Below are 16603 nucleotides of genomic sequence, written 5' to 3'. Positions count from 1 at the left end.
AAACTCATCATTTTTTTAAACAAAATTATTTGTATTTAATCTAAACTTAATAAGGAGTGAAACTCTATCTCTCTAACAAATCCAACTTAAACTCAAACTAAAACGTTGATAATTTATCTCAAAATTTGTGAGGTTAATCATGAACACTATAAAAACAATGCAAACCCCAAAATATATTTTCTTAAAGCCGAGTAGAAGTATGGACTCTTTTTATGTTATTTTCTTCTCCTTTACTTTATTACAAAAAAAATAAAATTATTTTATGGTTTTTGATGTATTTTTTTAAAAGTAATTTTTGTATATGATCCACCAAACTCTCTTTAACCGTTTTTACAAGATAAAAAAGCTTACAATAATTGAAATTATTGTTTTGAATGTAAGTCATCTTTCTTTTATATTTCTCTATTGTTTAGTCATATATAGTTTGTTTTGTTTCAATAATTTCTAACCAATGAATCATCCGATTCTTTAATATTTTTTGGTCTTTCAGAAGTTTTAATATTTGAATTTTTGAGTTATTTTTTTGTAATATCTAAAATTGTTTGACTATTTTTTTATAAGTCATTACACGTTCAAATAATGACTTCTTCAGCCCCTATTTTTCCTATAGAATCGGCCGTCTGGTCTTGTTTATGAGACAGCGATGAAAGTGTCACTTTCCCTTATGCTTTGCGCAATTATTTATATACTAAATTAATACAGTAAAGTTGAACAGCTTGCTATCGACTTCAATTATTTAGTGTGCTTTTATCCTCTCTCTCTCTCTCTTTTCCTTTGTGGTCCCAAAATGTTTGTACACTGCATAAAAGGTAAGACAAGTTTGGGCAAGCTTTTGTAAGTGCTCCTTTAATGAATCTTCAGTTTGGTTAAGGAAAAAATATTTAAGGATAATATTGAAAAGTGAAAATATAAAGACATGCATGTGGAATAGGTGTATAAATGTGTGAATTATTCTATTTTAACCTAATTTAAATATATACATAATATAAATTTCGCTTATTAAATTTATGGTGAGATCCATGTATTATTAATGTTAGATGAGAGAGTCTGACGTTATTCTACTACTTGTCAGTATAGTAAATTTTTGTCAAAAGTCTTATAATTCTTTCCGTTTAATTGGCGTTACTTTTTCTTAAAATTTAAGCATTTTCAAGTGAGACTGCTCCAGTAACGTGGGAACACAGTATATTATAAACATTGACGCATAATAGTCAATTTATAGTCCTCTCCTGACTGGAAAAATGGGATTGGTTGTGGTACTTGGAAAGTGATTTAAGGCATGTTACACGTTTAAAGTTTTTACTCATTGACTGACTGCATAGATTGACTAGATGGTGCTCCAATGATTTATACATGGCAGTCCCATAATAGTTAGCTAATATCATACTTGCTAGCTGTTACTCTTACAGTCTTTACTTATCTCTCGGCTTTTGCATTCTGGGTCTTCAATTTCATTGAAGAGAATTCCAGATTTGAACTCGTACTTCTTAAAGGTAAATAAAGTGTGTCCAAATCACAGGTCTGTCTCTTCGTGTACGTTGGACATCTAATCGGGTGAAGGAAATGGATTCCAAGCGACTTAAACTTTTCAGGTTAGTTTGCTTAAGCCTGAATTTTAGCAGTCCCACCTTCTGTTTCTTTTATTTCTTGTACACAATTTTGTCAGCATGTCTTTGTTGCTTTCTTTGAGTGTATGTGCGTGTGTCACAAATACTATCATGCAATAGTTTTTTTTTTTTTTTTTAGTGGTTTTATTGGTATTTGAAAAGTCAGATTGTGTGAAACTATCATAAAATATCCTAATGGAGGAATCTAATTTGATACCATCTTTGTAAGACATTCTAGTTTAGGAAGTAAAAAAAAAAACCAGAATTGGTAAATTGGTAGTGTTGCAAAAAGCTGAGTTACTGAATAATAGTCAGTCGTTCTTTGATATTCAGTTTTAGTGCAGAATTCCATAATTAAGGACCATTCAGATGTGTCAGTTTATGGAAGAAACTTATTAGTAGACTAAATTGCAATCAGTTATTTGATATTGTGCTACTTACACTCTCTTTATGCTCCTTTAATCTATATACAGGTTTAAGGATCAGAGTTCAGAACCATCTTTGAGTTCTGGGCAGAATTATGACTTCGAACATGGACCATATCTAAGAAACTTTAGAACAACAGTTGGCAGAGTGTTGGAGAGACTTGGGGAAGGATTTGAAAGGGGTTCCAAGAGGATTAGAAGCTTCAAGAAACTGAAAAGCATTCCTTATGTAGGTGATCAGCCAAGAAAAGAGGCAGGTCCTCCTCCTAAGACAATTCTTGATCCTCAGGGTCAATTTCTTCAAACTTGGAACAAAGTATTTGTGCTCTCTTGTGTGATATCTGTGGCCTTGGACCCTTTGTTCTTTTACATCCCAATGATCAGTGAGGACAATAGGGACAAGAACTACGAATACAAATGCCTTGGTGCAGACGAAAGACTAGCTAAAATTGCTTGTGTTCTTCGATCACTCTTTGATGCCTTTTATGTAATTCATATAATCTTTCAGTTCCGTACTGGATTTATTGCCCCTTCTTCTCAAGTCTTTGGAAGGGGTGAGACGATTACTGATCCGGTGGCTATAGCAAAAAGATACTTGTCCACATACTTCCTCATTGACATTCTGTCAATTCTTCCATTGCCACAGGTATGCAGGACATTCAATCAATTTGAAGCATCACTAAATTTTATTTAGTGCATTTTGATGTAGCTTTTTACTGAAAGCTTATTGGTTGAAAAATAGTTAAAAGTATAGTTACATACTTACACCTAAAAAAAAAAAAAAAAAAAGTGAGGCTTGCAAATAAACTATAAAGCAACAGGAGAAAGCTCGCCAATAAGACACAAGTCTTTGTGTTTTCATAACAACATTTGGTTCTGTAGTCATAGGTTTAATAGTAATTAAATTGCTTCCCAAATGTAACTTAGCAATTAGTGTATTAGTTCGTTTGGCTTCCATTTTTGCTGCTGTTAAACCAGTTAAGGAAATAATGGAACCGAGTCTCTCAAGGGAAATTTACCATATGATGAGTACCACAAGTCTTAAGGTTATATATCAGAGGCCCCAACATATATTTGACCATTATTATTATTTTTTATTTTCTGATAATTTGATAGTTGAGAAAGAGGGGATTTGAACTGTGACGTCTTCAACAGAAATACCAAGAAGTGTTTGTTGAGCTCTTAGCAATATTGGACAATTATTAGTTCAAAATGGTACTTTGGACACACATGGACACATAATGCATCTATCAAATTATATGTAGAAGTAAACAATGTCTTATGCTAAAATTGTGTTAAATTGCTTGATTTAACAGAATTGGATGTGCAAGGGAAAGTCAGTTTTACAATTATGGATGTGTTTTTGCTTTTCAGGTGGTATCTCTTGTTACCATTCACAAACACAAAAGCCAAGCTCCATTAATCTTGAAGCAAAGGTTGAAGTTCGTAATATTCTCACAATATGTGCCTAGAATTACACGGCTCTATCCACTATACATGGAAGTAAAAAGAGCCTCAGGGATACTGACTCAGACAGCATGGGCTGGAGCTGCTTATAATCTTTTTCTCTACATGCTAGCCAGTCACGTAAGTTGATTTTGGCGGTGGATTTTAATTTCTTAACATTAATTATTTTATTTTATTTTTTTGAGAAAATTACTTGCAAGATCTTATGATCACAAAAAAAAATTTACAAATTAAGCAGGTTGTTGGAGCTTTTTGGTACTTGTTTGCCATTGAACAAGCAGGTACATGCTGGCAAAAGTACTGTAATAATTCAACCGCTTGTGAAGATAAATATCTTTACTGTGATGATGAAGAACGTAAGAACTTCACAAGTCTATATGAGAATTGCCGTTATAAAAAACCTGATGATATTGAAAATCTAACGGACTTCAACTTTGGAATGTTTACTGATGCTCTCAAGTCCGGAATGGTACTAAATTCAACAAGATTTAGAGTGAAATTGTCTTACTGCTTTTGGTGGGGTTTTCGTAATCTTAGGTAAGTAAAATATATAGAATCCTCCATACATATATATATATATATATAATTTAATTGTTATAATACCAATTGAGCTACAAAATTCTTGACAATATTTAGTTTCTTTTAATTTCTTTTTCTTTTCTTTTTTCATGAAAATGTGTCTACTCCCTTAACTCAGTTGCATCGCCTCAAATATTATTTCAAATGTCATCTGCATAGGTTTTAACTTCCAAGAGTGAATATTTTCTTATTAAAATTTGGTTACCTAATTAAGTTCCTATATATAAATCAAGGCTTGTCAACTTATAACAAGATCTAACACATTTCGAGTTACAGCTTAGGAGCTAAAGGCATTTTTATATTGAATCATTTTGTTTTTCCTCAGCTCTGCTGGCCAAAACCTTCAAACAAGCACTTTTATTGGGGAGATAGTATTTGCCGTCGGAATATCCACCTTTGGGTTGGTTTTATTTTCGTTACTTATTGGCAATATGCAGGTAAGTCTCCGATTCTTATCAGTTCTCTTTCTAACCTAATGTTTTAGCACTGTGATATCATTATGTGAATAGATGTTTGAGTCAGTCTGACTTTTTCTTTTTTCTTTTTTGATACAACATAGAAATTTTAGCTTCATGCCAGCATAAAATAAATAACTATATATATATATAAAACTGAAATGTAGCATTTTATTGTTATTACACTCCTGTTAAGTTACATCAGCAGTCACATTATCCTTCTATTTCCAACTATTTGTCTTTTATTTTTGGCTCTTCTTCTTATTAATTTTGTATCTTGTTATTACACTTCCTCCAACCTTTTCCTAACTCTTTTACATTTTCATTTCTCCACTACTCTCAATCTTAATGTTACTCTTCTTCTATCACTTCATCTTCATTTTATTTTTGGCTCTTTTTATTCTCATTCTATTACTATAAATTTGTTATTCTCTCTCTCCCATTCTATACATATTTGCCCACACAAAAAAATGTTATTACTCTCTCTCTCACTTTTTTGTGGATATTTTATTTTTTGTATCTCTACTTTAGGTTGAGAAATTTATATATTCTTTAGAACTCTATTTTGAGTTATGCAATTTGATTTTTTGTTTTTAAGTTATAATCTTTTTTTTTCTTTGATTGTTGAATGTTATTTTACTACATTCAATGATAGAGTATAAAAATTTAATGTGAAAGCTCGGATTTGTGTGAAAACACAAGAGCTTGTTTAGACCCGAATTAAAAGTTACAGCTACATTGCTTTTACTCTAACTTATCTAAGTGCGGAACAAGAGTAAATGAGGCGCAATAAACTGATAACTACTCTAGTGCATAAACATGTACAACAAATAATAAAAGTAAAGAACAAGAGTAAGGGAAGAAAGATGCAAACACAAGATAACATGCTGATGTGTTATCGAAGTGGAAACTAAAGAACTCGGCGAAAAACCTCTCCGCCGTCCTCTAAGCGGTAAATTGTACTACTAAACAATAAGTTGAGATACATGAATATTAAGAGACCCTCCAAGCCTAATCTACCCAATGCACTAGAGCCCTCCAAGCTCCTACTCCAACAAGACTTTTCAAAATCGTGTCTTGTCTAACTTTCTGAATCTCGCAATACGCCCGATTGCATTTGCCAAGTTTCACCGGCTTCTTTTGGCAAATCCTCAAAACTTCTCAAGCTCCAAAACACTCTCTACACTCTGAAAATGTGTTGGTTGTATTTGTGTACAAATCTCTTCTCAAGGTATGACAATGAGAGAAGGAAGGAGAAGAGGCTACAATGATTTCTCATTGAGGATGAGTAGCTCTCTCTCTCTAAAAGATAGGTGTGTGTGTTGTAGAAAACCTATCTAAGGTTTTTCTCTCTAAATAGCATCTCTTATACATTTGTAGGTAATGAGGGTATATATAGTATGGATGAAGGGTAAGAATATCACACTTAAAAATCCTCCATGCAGAGAGTTTCGTGGGTATCTCGCGAGAAGGCCTTACTCGTGAGACACTCGTGAAATCTTTCAAGTTGGCATGACTCTTCAGCTTCTTGCATGTACTTTTCACGTGGCTCTTTCGCAGGTTAACTTCTTGCGAGCTTCACTTGTTCTTCAATTCATGCTCGATTTTTCACCAACTTAATACTAAACTCAATACAATAAAATCTCACAAAATATAATGAACAACATTAAAGTAATTACAACACTTTTTATCATGGAATAAAGCCAACATAAAACATAGTTGTAAATCACAACTTTACATAATGTTATTCTATTATATAGCATAACTTGGATAATTTGGTGTTTGAGTCATAACTATATCTTTAATTTTGACTCCTCTTCTCATCTTATTCTCTATCTCTCTCTTGAAAAATGTGATTATTCTCTCTCTCTCTTTCTCTTGCTTATTATTTATTCTTTCTTGCAATCTACTTTAGGTTGATGAATATTCAATCATTAATCATTATATTTTTATATGGTACTATTTTGGGTAAATACGATTTCGTGGTGTGTTTTTTTGAGTTTCCCATCACAAGTCTTTTCTTCCCCTCTTATAGCTTTTGTTTGATTTTTTTTTAACATAATATTTAGTTATTTTGGAAGTGAGAATTTGAATTTATATCTAAATACAATTTTGGCTATATATTTGAATGTGCATATCAATTATTTGAGTAATATAAAGTGTTTTTTTTTTTTTTACAAGCTTTTATTATCATGATAATCTCTTTTATGAGAATGTGAAATTTAAATAATATATTTGAAACTTAAACAATTTAGTTGTACATAAAAAGAATGGAAAATATTGTGCACCATAACATAACATGGAAAAATGTGGACCACCTAAAAAATGAATAATATATTCAATAAAAAAATCAAAATAATAAAATGATGATGATATATTTTTTGAGATAGATAAAACAAAAATAATCTTAAAAATTGTTTAATTTTTGGAAAAAAAAATTATTATTGTATAAATACAAAATAATTTTCTATTATCACGCGTCGTTTGAGTCTATTAGTAATAAGAATAATAAGAGTAAAATTCAATTTTGGTCGCTAAACTTTACTAAAGGTTTGTCTTTTTATCCCTAAACTTTAAAAAGTTTTTTTTTTTCATCCCTAAACTTAAAAAAATATATATATATATATATTTTTTCATCCCTAAACTTTGTAAAAAGTTTTTTAAATAGTATGGAGACAAAAATAATGATAAAAAAAGAATTTTTTCAATAGTTTAGGGATGAAAAACAAACTTTTAGTAAAGTTAAGAACATAAATAAAACATTTTCAATAGTTAAGAGACGAAATATGAACTTTTCAATAGTTTAGGGATGAAACATGAACTTCTTAAAGTTTAAGGATGAAACATGAACTTCTTAAAGTTTAGGGATGAAAAAAAAAAAAAAAACTTTTAATAAAGTTTAGAGATGAAAAACAAAATTTTAGTAAAATTTAGAGATCAAAATAGTATTTTGCTTAAAGTTTAGGGATGAAGAACAAATTTTTAGTAAAGTTTAGAGACCAAAATAGTATTTACCTAAAAATAATAAAGTTGACATGAGTGTTAAATGCTTGTTTAACTCAGTTTACAACTAAACTTAAAATCCTACACGCAACTGGCAGACATTCATAAACGAGTCTTTCTATTCTCCAGTAGTTCAGGTCTTCCATTATGAAAGAGCAAATTCAGGGGGCTTTGGCCCCGAGTTATTATGCCTTGAGCCTGCTCTGCTTGGTCTCGGTTAGGACCTCTTTGAAATCCCCCTCTCCTTTGCTTGGTATTGGACTTCTCCGACTGCTGCTATTTGGGCATGGACTGTGTTGTAGACCTGTAATGAATGGCATGGACTGTGTTTTAGCTTTTATGTACCCCCCACCCTCCCCCCCCAACAAAAAAAAAACACACACACACACACACACAGAGTCAGTATTAATTGCAAATACTCTAATTTGTTGTTGTAGAGCTGTAAAAGTCATCTTTACCATTGCTATCTCCTTCTCCTTCCTTTAGCTAAAGCCAAATACCCGCGATATCTAGAAAACATGCATATTTATTCATCCAATATATATGCATAATTATTGTATTAATTTCTTTGTGGTGTATTTAATCTTAAAGATCTGCAGTTCTATTTTAGCTTCAATAGAAACATGATGTTGGTCAGTTCTCACTTATTCTATCCGGTCTTACGACTTATGAGTAGAAACCTTTCCACAAATAGTCCTAAGATTTGATCAACTAAAAGTGCTATATTATGAATGTTATAGAGATATCTGCAGTCCACAACAATGAGAGTGGAAGAAATGAGAGTGCAAAGGACTGATGCGGAACAGTGGATGTCCCACCGCATGCTCCCTGAGGAATTAAGGGCACGTGTTAGACGATACCTACAGTATAAATGGCAACTAACTAGAGGTGTCGAAGAAGAGAATCTACTTCAAAGCCTTCCTAAGGACCTCAAAAGGGACATAACACGCCATCTTTGCTTAAATCTTCTCAAGAGTGTGAGAATTTTTCTTTGATTTTTTTTTTTTCCATACATCTTTTTGTCCAACTTCTAGCTATTGTGTTCATCAAGTAAATTTTATCTTTTAGGTGCCGATGTTTGAAAAAATGGATAGTCAACTGTTTGATGCACTTTGTGATCGTCTCAAACCAGTGCTTCACACAGAGAAGAGCTGCATTATTCTTGAGGGGGATCCAGTGGATGAGATGCTCTTTATCATGCGAGGAACCCTGACCACTATGACTGGAAAAACAGGTAATGCTGGTGATCTGAAAGCTGGTGACTTCTGTGGAGAAGAGCTTTTTGCGTGGGCTTTGAATCCCCACTCCTCTACCAGTCTTCCCATTTCAACAAGAACATTAATAGCTCAAACAGAGGTTGAAGCCTTTGCTCTAAGGGCTGCTGATTTGAAATTTGTGGCCTCTCAGTTTCGGCGACTTCATAGCAAGGAGTTCCAGCATATTTTCAGGCAAGTCTTTAAGCTAAGCTTATCGACATTTTGGATGATTATTGTCAGCATTCTCCAAACAAAGTGAGGCTATACAAACAAAAAAATTGTTCAGAAATTTTACAAAAAGATGTGGTCATCAATTCTTCATTTAATTTTACATCTAAATACCATGGTTGTTCCATCAAAATCTACAATGCCCCTGTCGCATTGGATTTCTAAACAAAATTCTTTTTTAAGAAATATGATAGCTTTTCCTTGGTCTGTGATAGTCTTTCATTGTTAGAATTGCATATTCATAGTGACTTTGAAGAAAAATTACATTAGAACTCTGATTACTTTTATTTTTCCAAGTGGAATGATCCCATGTGTAATTGTGATTGATGACTTTCAGGTTCTACTCCTTACAATGGAAGACGTGGGCAGCCCGTCGCATCCAAGCAGTTTGGCGCAGGTACTATGAGAGAAAGCTTTATAAGTCTTTGCATGAAGCAGAAGACCGTTTGCAAGATGCTGTGATATATGAAGCAGGGACCTCAAAGTCTGAACATAATGATGAACGCAAAGCACCAAAAAGGTTGCTACTACTGCCACAGAAGCCTGATGAACCTAATTACAATGGTGAAGATTATTAGAGTGGTGTTCCAAGTGATTATTATGTAATTTTTTTTTTAACAAACATGGTTCACATGCAAGAGGTTTCTGTGTATAGCATGTGTAACATGTGCTAAGCAAACTTCAGACTTCATAATTTAGAACTACTGTTTCACTGTGTCATTCAGAAGCTTCAAACACATACATGAGGAATGTCTAGTGATGTGCTTTTCTCAATTAATTCCCTCTTCAACCAAAGAACACCTTAGAGTAAAGCATGTAACAGGGATGACAATTTCACGCCAACATATGCCTCCATTTCAACACAACATTATTGGGGGGTGTAAGCCAGTTAATTTGCACAAGATTTCACCATTTCAATTCCTTGCAGGTAATCCTTTTTCTTTTTCTTTTTTTGTGTCCTTTTTCCCCCTTTCGGAATATGTTTGTCAAGGAACTTTTGAAGACAAAAAGATACTAAACAAGAAAGAAAGAAAATAGTTGTATCCATAGATATAATTAGTGGGTTTATTTTACAAAGAATCCTAAAGAAAATCAACATGCGACTGCGACACAAATGGTCCCTAAAGAATGCTCAGTTAACTGTTTCTCATTAACCAGTCCAGCTAATAACCTTCCATCATATAAATTTATCTAAAACTAAGAAGAAGAAAAACATTGAAACTAGTATCAAATAAGCACATTAACAGTTAATTGTGGAAGTGATGCAAGACCATCTGCAGCAGTACTTTTTGTAACAAAATGTCAAGTAACATTTTACCATAAGCTACTCGCATAGTGACAGTGAAGGAGCAAGTGATCCACTGATTCCTCGCTGTTCTTACACAAACAGTACCAATTAACAGTACAAACATTCCTCTTCTTCAAATTATCCAATTTAAGGACCTTTCTTTAGCCCCGGTCCATGTGAAAAAAGCCACCCTAGTAGGGGCTTTTGCCTTCTAAATACTTCTCGAAGGGAAAGAATCCTCACCGCCCGAAGTGAGGACTTTATAATAAGATTTAAACCGGAAAACAACCACTCTTTCTTAGGAATCCAAACCAACTTATCTTCCACACGAGGATTAACACCATGAGAATATAAAAAGACTTCCCAACTCCCGATCATGTAGTGGCTTTGAAAAAACCACATCCCATAAAATGAAATCATAATTCAAATGCATAAAATCCGCAACATAAGCCTCTTTGCATAACGCAATTTGAAACTAACGTAGAAACGCTTCTTTTAGGAGACGGGGACCTCTACACACCAAACATCAAACCAAAACCGGGTGCAACAAGCATTGCCTGCCACTAGTTAGTTCCTGGGGTCTTTTGTAACAGTTAGCAAAATTGACAACTCTTCTGGAACAAAGTTAGTTAGGAGGCTGTTAGTTAATAGTTACTAATCAACCAATTAATTAGCTTAGCTTGGCTTGCACAATGTACAATCATTTTTTTTTCCTGATATATATATATATATATATATATATATATATATATATATATATATATATCATTAGAATCATAATGCAAGTTGAATTCATATCTTGGAACCATTCAATTGAGAATCTTGCAATGAACAAGATGTTCATGCACCAAATTGGTAGAAACGTGCAGGTTTACGTAGATGATATGTTGGTAAAAAGCATTCAGGAGTCCGATCACATGAGGGACCTCTAGGAGACTTTCGACACTCTTCGGTCATACAAAATGAAGCTAAATTCGAGCAAGTGCGCGTTCGGGGTAACCGCTAGAAAGTTCTTGGGGTTCATGGTATCCCAAAGGGGGATCGAGGTCAACCCAGAAAAGTTGAAGGTGATAATAGAATTGACCCCTCTAAGGACGGTAAAAGAAGTACAAAGTTTGAACGGCAAGATAGCAGCCTTGAATAGATTCGTATCAAGGGCAACGGACAAATGCCTCCCTTTCTTTCGCACCCTGAGAAGATCATTTGAATGGACAGACGAGTGCCAAAAGGCATTTGAAGATTTAAAGGTTTATCTCTCTGTTCCGCTGTTGCTCAGCCCATCGATGCCGAGGGAAGAATTGTTCTTATACCTTGCTGTCTCCTCAGCAGCCATTAGTGCGGCTCTTATTAGAGAAGAAGATAAGGTACAAAGGCCCGTATATTTCATAAGCCGGCAGAGAAGCAGAAGAAAGGTAACCTCAGATGGAGAAACTCGCCTTCGCATTGGTGACTACGGCACGGAAACTCAAACCATACTTTCAAGCACATACTATAAATGTCCTGACAGATTAACCCTTGCGAAGAGCAATGAGTAGCCCCAAAGTCGCCAGACTGATGGCATTATGGGCAATCGAGCTGAGTGAGTTCAATATTTGGTATCAACTGCGAGTGGCTGTGAAGGGATAGATATTAACAGATTTCGTCGCTGACTTCACCATCATGAAAGACCAGGGGGCAGAGGAGACTCCGATATGGAGAATCTATACGGACGAATCTTCCAATAAACATGCTGGAGGGGCCGGAGTGGTACTTCACACCTCGGAAGGAGATAAGATCAAATGCATGATTCGTCTGGATTTCTCTACCACCAATAACGAGGCAGAATACGAAGCCTTAATAGTAGGACTGGACCTCGCGATAGCCACAGGAGCTAAGAGTATGATCATATACTCCGATTCTCAAGTAATGATTAGTCAGGTTAATGGAAGCTACAAGTGGAAGAATGAAAGAATGAAGAGGTATCTAGAGGAAGTGAAGGGTCGAGCGAAAAATCTCCAGATCAAGTCAGATCAAATCCCAAGAGAAGAGAACCAAGATGCCGACCGACTCGCAAAAGCGGCTTCAGCAGAACCTATGATCATCCCTAACTAGGTATTATCCTTCGTCCAACTCTCATCATTATTAGATGGCACTAGCATGCAGGAGGTAAGCAGTGAGCATTGTTGGATGACTCCAACAACAGCGTATCTCAAGGACTGCAAACTACCAGACAACAAAGAGGTCGCAAGAAAGTTGAAGGTTAAAGATGCCCGATTCGTTTTGATTAAAGACGTCCTATATAAAAGAGGATTCTCCCAACCATACCTAAGATGCCTCGACCACGAAGAAGTGGACTACGTCATGAGGGAGGTCCATGAAGGAGTTTGCAGCAACCATTCTAGATCTAGGTCTTTGGTGCATAAGCTACTCTGTGCAGGATACTACTAGCCAACAATGCAGAAGATGCCAACACATACGTCAGAGCCTGTGACAAGTGCCAACAATTTGGCAATTTTATAAGGCAACCAATGGAAGAACTCACCCCTATGACGGCCCCATGGCCATTCGCACAATGGGGATTAGACATCATGGACCCGTTCCTAACAGCAGTAAGGCAGTTGAAGTTCTTAGTAGTTGGCATTGACTACTTCACCAAATAGGTGGAAGTAGAGGCTTTGGCCACTATCACGGAGAAGAATATCCGAAGTTTTGTATGGAAGAATATTATTTGCAGGTATGGTATTCCGAGGGTGCTGGTTTTGGACAAAGGAAAACAATTTGACAACGACGCATTCAGAGACTTTTGTTCCCAGCTAGGGATCAAGAACCACTACTCGTCACCCGCCCACCCATAAGCCAATGGACAGGTTGAAGTCACGAACCGGTCCTTGCTCAAGATTATCAAGACCCGGCTCGAGAGGGCAAAGGGGCCGGACGAATTACCAAGTGTTTTATAGGCGTACAGGACAACAACGAGAACACCGATAGGGAAAACACCGTTTCGATTAGCGTATGGAAGTGAGGCTGTCATACCGATAGAAGTGGGGCTAACAAGCTACCGAGTGAAGAACTACAACAAGAGCAAAAATGACAAAGCCATGCGTTTGTAGCTCAATCTTGTGGACGAAGTTAGGGCCATAGCGGAGCAGAGACTAGCGCGATACCAGGACCTGATGGCGAAGCATTACAACTCCAAGGTTAGGCACAGGGACTTCCAGGTTGGAGATCTGGTCTTAAGAAGAGTACTCAGCGCTACAAAAGATGCCTCCCAAGGGAAGCTAGGACCTAATTAGGAAGGACTGTACAGGATCATTACATGACATAAGAAGGGAACGTACTCCTTAGAGACACTAGACAGGTAAAAGTTGAGTCATCCATGGAATACGGAGCACCTGAAGAAGTACTACCAGTAGACGACAGCAACATTACCCTCCTCATTTCCAGTTTATCTTTTCCAGTAGATAGTTACAGTTTTATTTCCTACAAGTACTTTTAGAGCCAAAAGGCGTTTTTCTTATTTTTTATGAACGATATTCTACCAATCCAATATAATAAGAGGAGTTTATTCAGAGCATATGGAATATATTTTGCTCAAAATCTACCAAGTCCATGATGTGGACGGATCATCCCAGGACGATGAAAATCTGTCAAGTCCACATAATGGACGGATCATCCCAAGAGGATGAAAATCTGTCAAGTCCACATAGTGGACGGATCATCCCAGAAGGATGAAAATCTATATACTCCACATAGTGGACGGATCATCCCAAGGAGGATGAAAATCTGTCAAGTCCACATAGTGGACGGATCATCCCAAGAAGGATGAAAATCGGTAGTCCACGTAGTGGATGGACCATCCCAAGTAGGATGAAAACCTAATTTATCCACACAGTGGACGGATCATCCCAAGTAAGATAAAAATTTAACATATCCACACAGTGGACGGATAATCCAATAAAGGATGAATCCATAAAGACAACAAAGTTGACAGATCATTCTAATAAGGATAAAGTTTATTAAAGTCCATAAAGTGTATAAATTATTCTGTAAGGATGAAATTCATTTAAGTCCATAAAGAGGACGAATCATCCTACAAAGGATGAAATTAGTCCCCAAAGTGGACAGATCTTCCTACGAAGGATGAAAGCTATTCAAACAAACGGATCAAGTTTAGCAAAGCATGTCTTAGCTAACATAATAAACTACGAATAACAAGAAAAGGCCACAAAAAGCGTACAAAATAAATGCTTTAAAAATCTGATCAAAAGTACAAATGCAAAGCCAACATAAGACAACAGACCAAAATGTGTCTGATATATTGTTTTCCCATACGTTCTAAACATAAACAAGTTACATGTTACTCTTGGACTACAATAGTAATTTCCTGGTTATCAGGGCCTTTGGGTGAAGGTTACCGAACATCATCAATGACAGATACCCTCTCGCCAACCTTTTAGGCTTCATCGTCACCAGGACCTTCGCCAAAAAGCTCGTCCGTTCCTTCAGAGTCAACAGGCCGAGCAGGGGTCTGACCTTCAGTGTCGATGTTGATATGTGCAAGGTTCAGATAAGGAAATGATGCCTTCACCTGACGGAGACAGTTATCAAATCCTTCGATAAAGGAGGTACCCAATTCACCCAAGAGAGCCTCGGAATCTTGATACTCTTTGACGGCCTCAACTTTTGCCTGACGGAGACTGTCTTCTTTAGCCTTCAGAGTCTCCCTCAGCAATTCTACTTCTTTTTCTAGATTCTCACGAGCATGCTCGGATAGTTTAAGCTTCTCTTCGTGACGGATCCTCCAAAGCTTAAGCTCGTCAAGCTCTTCCACCGTCGCCTTTGACTTCGCACGGACTCGCTCTAACGTCTTCTCTTGAGCAAGTAAACGGTCCATTAACTCTTTAGCCATTAAGACCGTCTGCACCAACAACAATGATTAAGTAAAAGTATTAATAGTAGGACAAAACAAGTACACGACGGGTACTAACCTGAGTAAGACTGTACAGAGCCGTCTCCCCCATAGTTTCCGTCGCGTGATTACCCCGATCCTCGTAGTCCTCCTCTATGATAATGGAGGTCACCGGGGTCAGTGCGTATTAAGGATCTTCTTGGAGCAAGACAGGAGGTTTCCCCTTAACGGGGTCAGGATTGGTCATTAGACCCTTGCCCTTGCCTATGTCCAACTTAGGGTGCAACTTCACTGTGCCGGATCTTTGGCCAGCAGGTAATCTCGTCATCAATTTTGTTTTTTGCTATGACGGTCAGCTTTTTCAGACGGAGGTCTCTTCATAGATGGATGTTATAAACCTGTCTTAGGAGGAAGATCATCTCCTTGCTTTTTCCTAGCCGCCTGCTTGATAAAGGCCCTTCTCCTGGCATCATCCATTTCTGCAAAGAAGTAGACGAATGAAAATAAGTGTCTACATTAGAGCAACGGTGGTAGGATTAGAAACTTACGTTTGTGTATTCTTGAGTGGTATTGACGGGCAGCAGTTGAAGGTTCAGGACCGCTGCAGTACCAGTGTAGAGTATCCAACGTGACCAACTTGATCCACGTTCTATCTGACAACTTGGTAGTCTGGAAGATTCTCTCTAAGAAACCAAATTGTTCTGTGGTAACAAGTGGACGGTCTTTTGCTGCAAAAAATGAACGATTAAGATAACTTTAATGGTTAACAAAAACAAGTAAGACGGGCTCATACCGGATGGAGGCATTATCCCCCAAGTCTTATATACTGGCATGAACTCATGGTTGTCAAGACAACACATCCAGTTGTCCCCCTGAAGGAAGAAGCATCGACCTTTCCAGTTGTGATTGGAGTCTGGGGTCTCGGACACTAGCCTAAGCACTGGACTCCTCAACACAAAGCTGTACATGCCTTTCGATTTGGTAATTTTAGATGGACAGTAACAATGAAAGAATTCTTCCACTGTTAACCGTCTCGCCCCGTCCGACATCACGCCATACAAGACCTCAACGCTTAGAAAAACCCTCCAGGTGTTTGGTGAGATTTGGCTGACGGCCAAACCGAGGTACTAAAGGAGACAACGGTGCAAAGCACTTAATGGGAATCGTAGTCCCGCTTTGAGCATCTACTCATACACACAAACGTCTTCAAGACCCTTGTAATAGCACTTCTCAGACTTGAAGGGTAGACGGATGGGGATGTTATCAGGTATCTAATATTTTTGCCTAAGCGTATTGAAGTGTGGCTGCTTGATGTCGGAGATAAAATCGTTTACCGTCCACAATGGAAGCATGACAAATTCCCTGAAACCGTCATGGCCTATAACGGACTGGATCGATGGATCTATA

General features: G+C 36.6%; 2 protein-coding genes across 2 annotated transcripts; both read left to right on the top strand.

The window, feature by feature from the left end:
• Nucleotides 1-1377: 1377 nt before the first annotated feature.
• On the top strand, nt 1378-9757 carry LOC142614682 (cyclic nucleotide-gated ion channel 1-like). Its single transcript, XM_075787240.1, has 8 exons — nt 1378-1592; nt 2081-2678; nt 3407-3619; nt 3738-4036; nt 4404-4515; nt 8277-8513; nt 8605-8984; nt 9358-9757. Exons 1-8 carry the CDS (start codon nt 1564-1566, stop codon nt 9596-9598), a joined length of 2109 nt encoding a protein of 702 aa, XP_075643355.1. The 5' UTR covers nt 1378-1563; the 3' UTR covers nt 9599-9757.
• A 2210-nt stretch (nt 9758-11967) lies between these two features.
• LOC142616446 (uncharacterized) lies at nt 11968-12399 on the top strand. Its single transcript, XM_075789301.1, has one exon. It carries the CDS (start codon nt 11968-11970, stop codon nt 12397-12399), a length of 432 nt encoding a protein of 143 aa, XP_075645416.1.
• Nucleotides 12400-16603: the final 4204 nt, after the last annotated feature.

Source organism: Castanea sativa, chromosome 11, assembly GCF_040712315.1.
Source record: "Castanea sativa cultivar Marrone di Chiusa Pesio chromosome 11, ASM4071231v1".
Lineage (NCBI taxonomy): Eukaryota > Viridiplantae > Streptophyta > Magnoliopsida > Fagales > Fagaceae > Castanea > Castanea sativa.
This window is presented reverse-complemented; position numbering and strand designations above follow the sequence as displayed.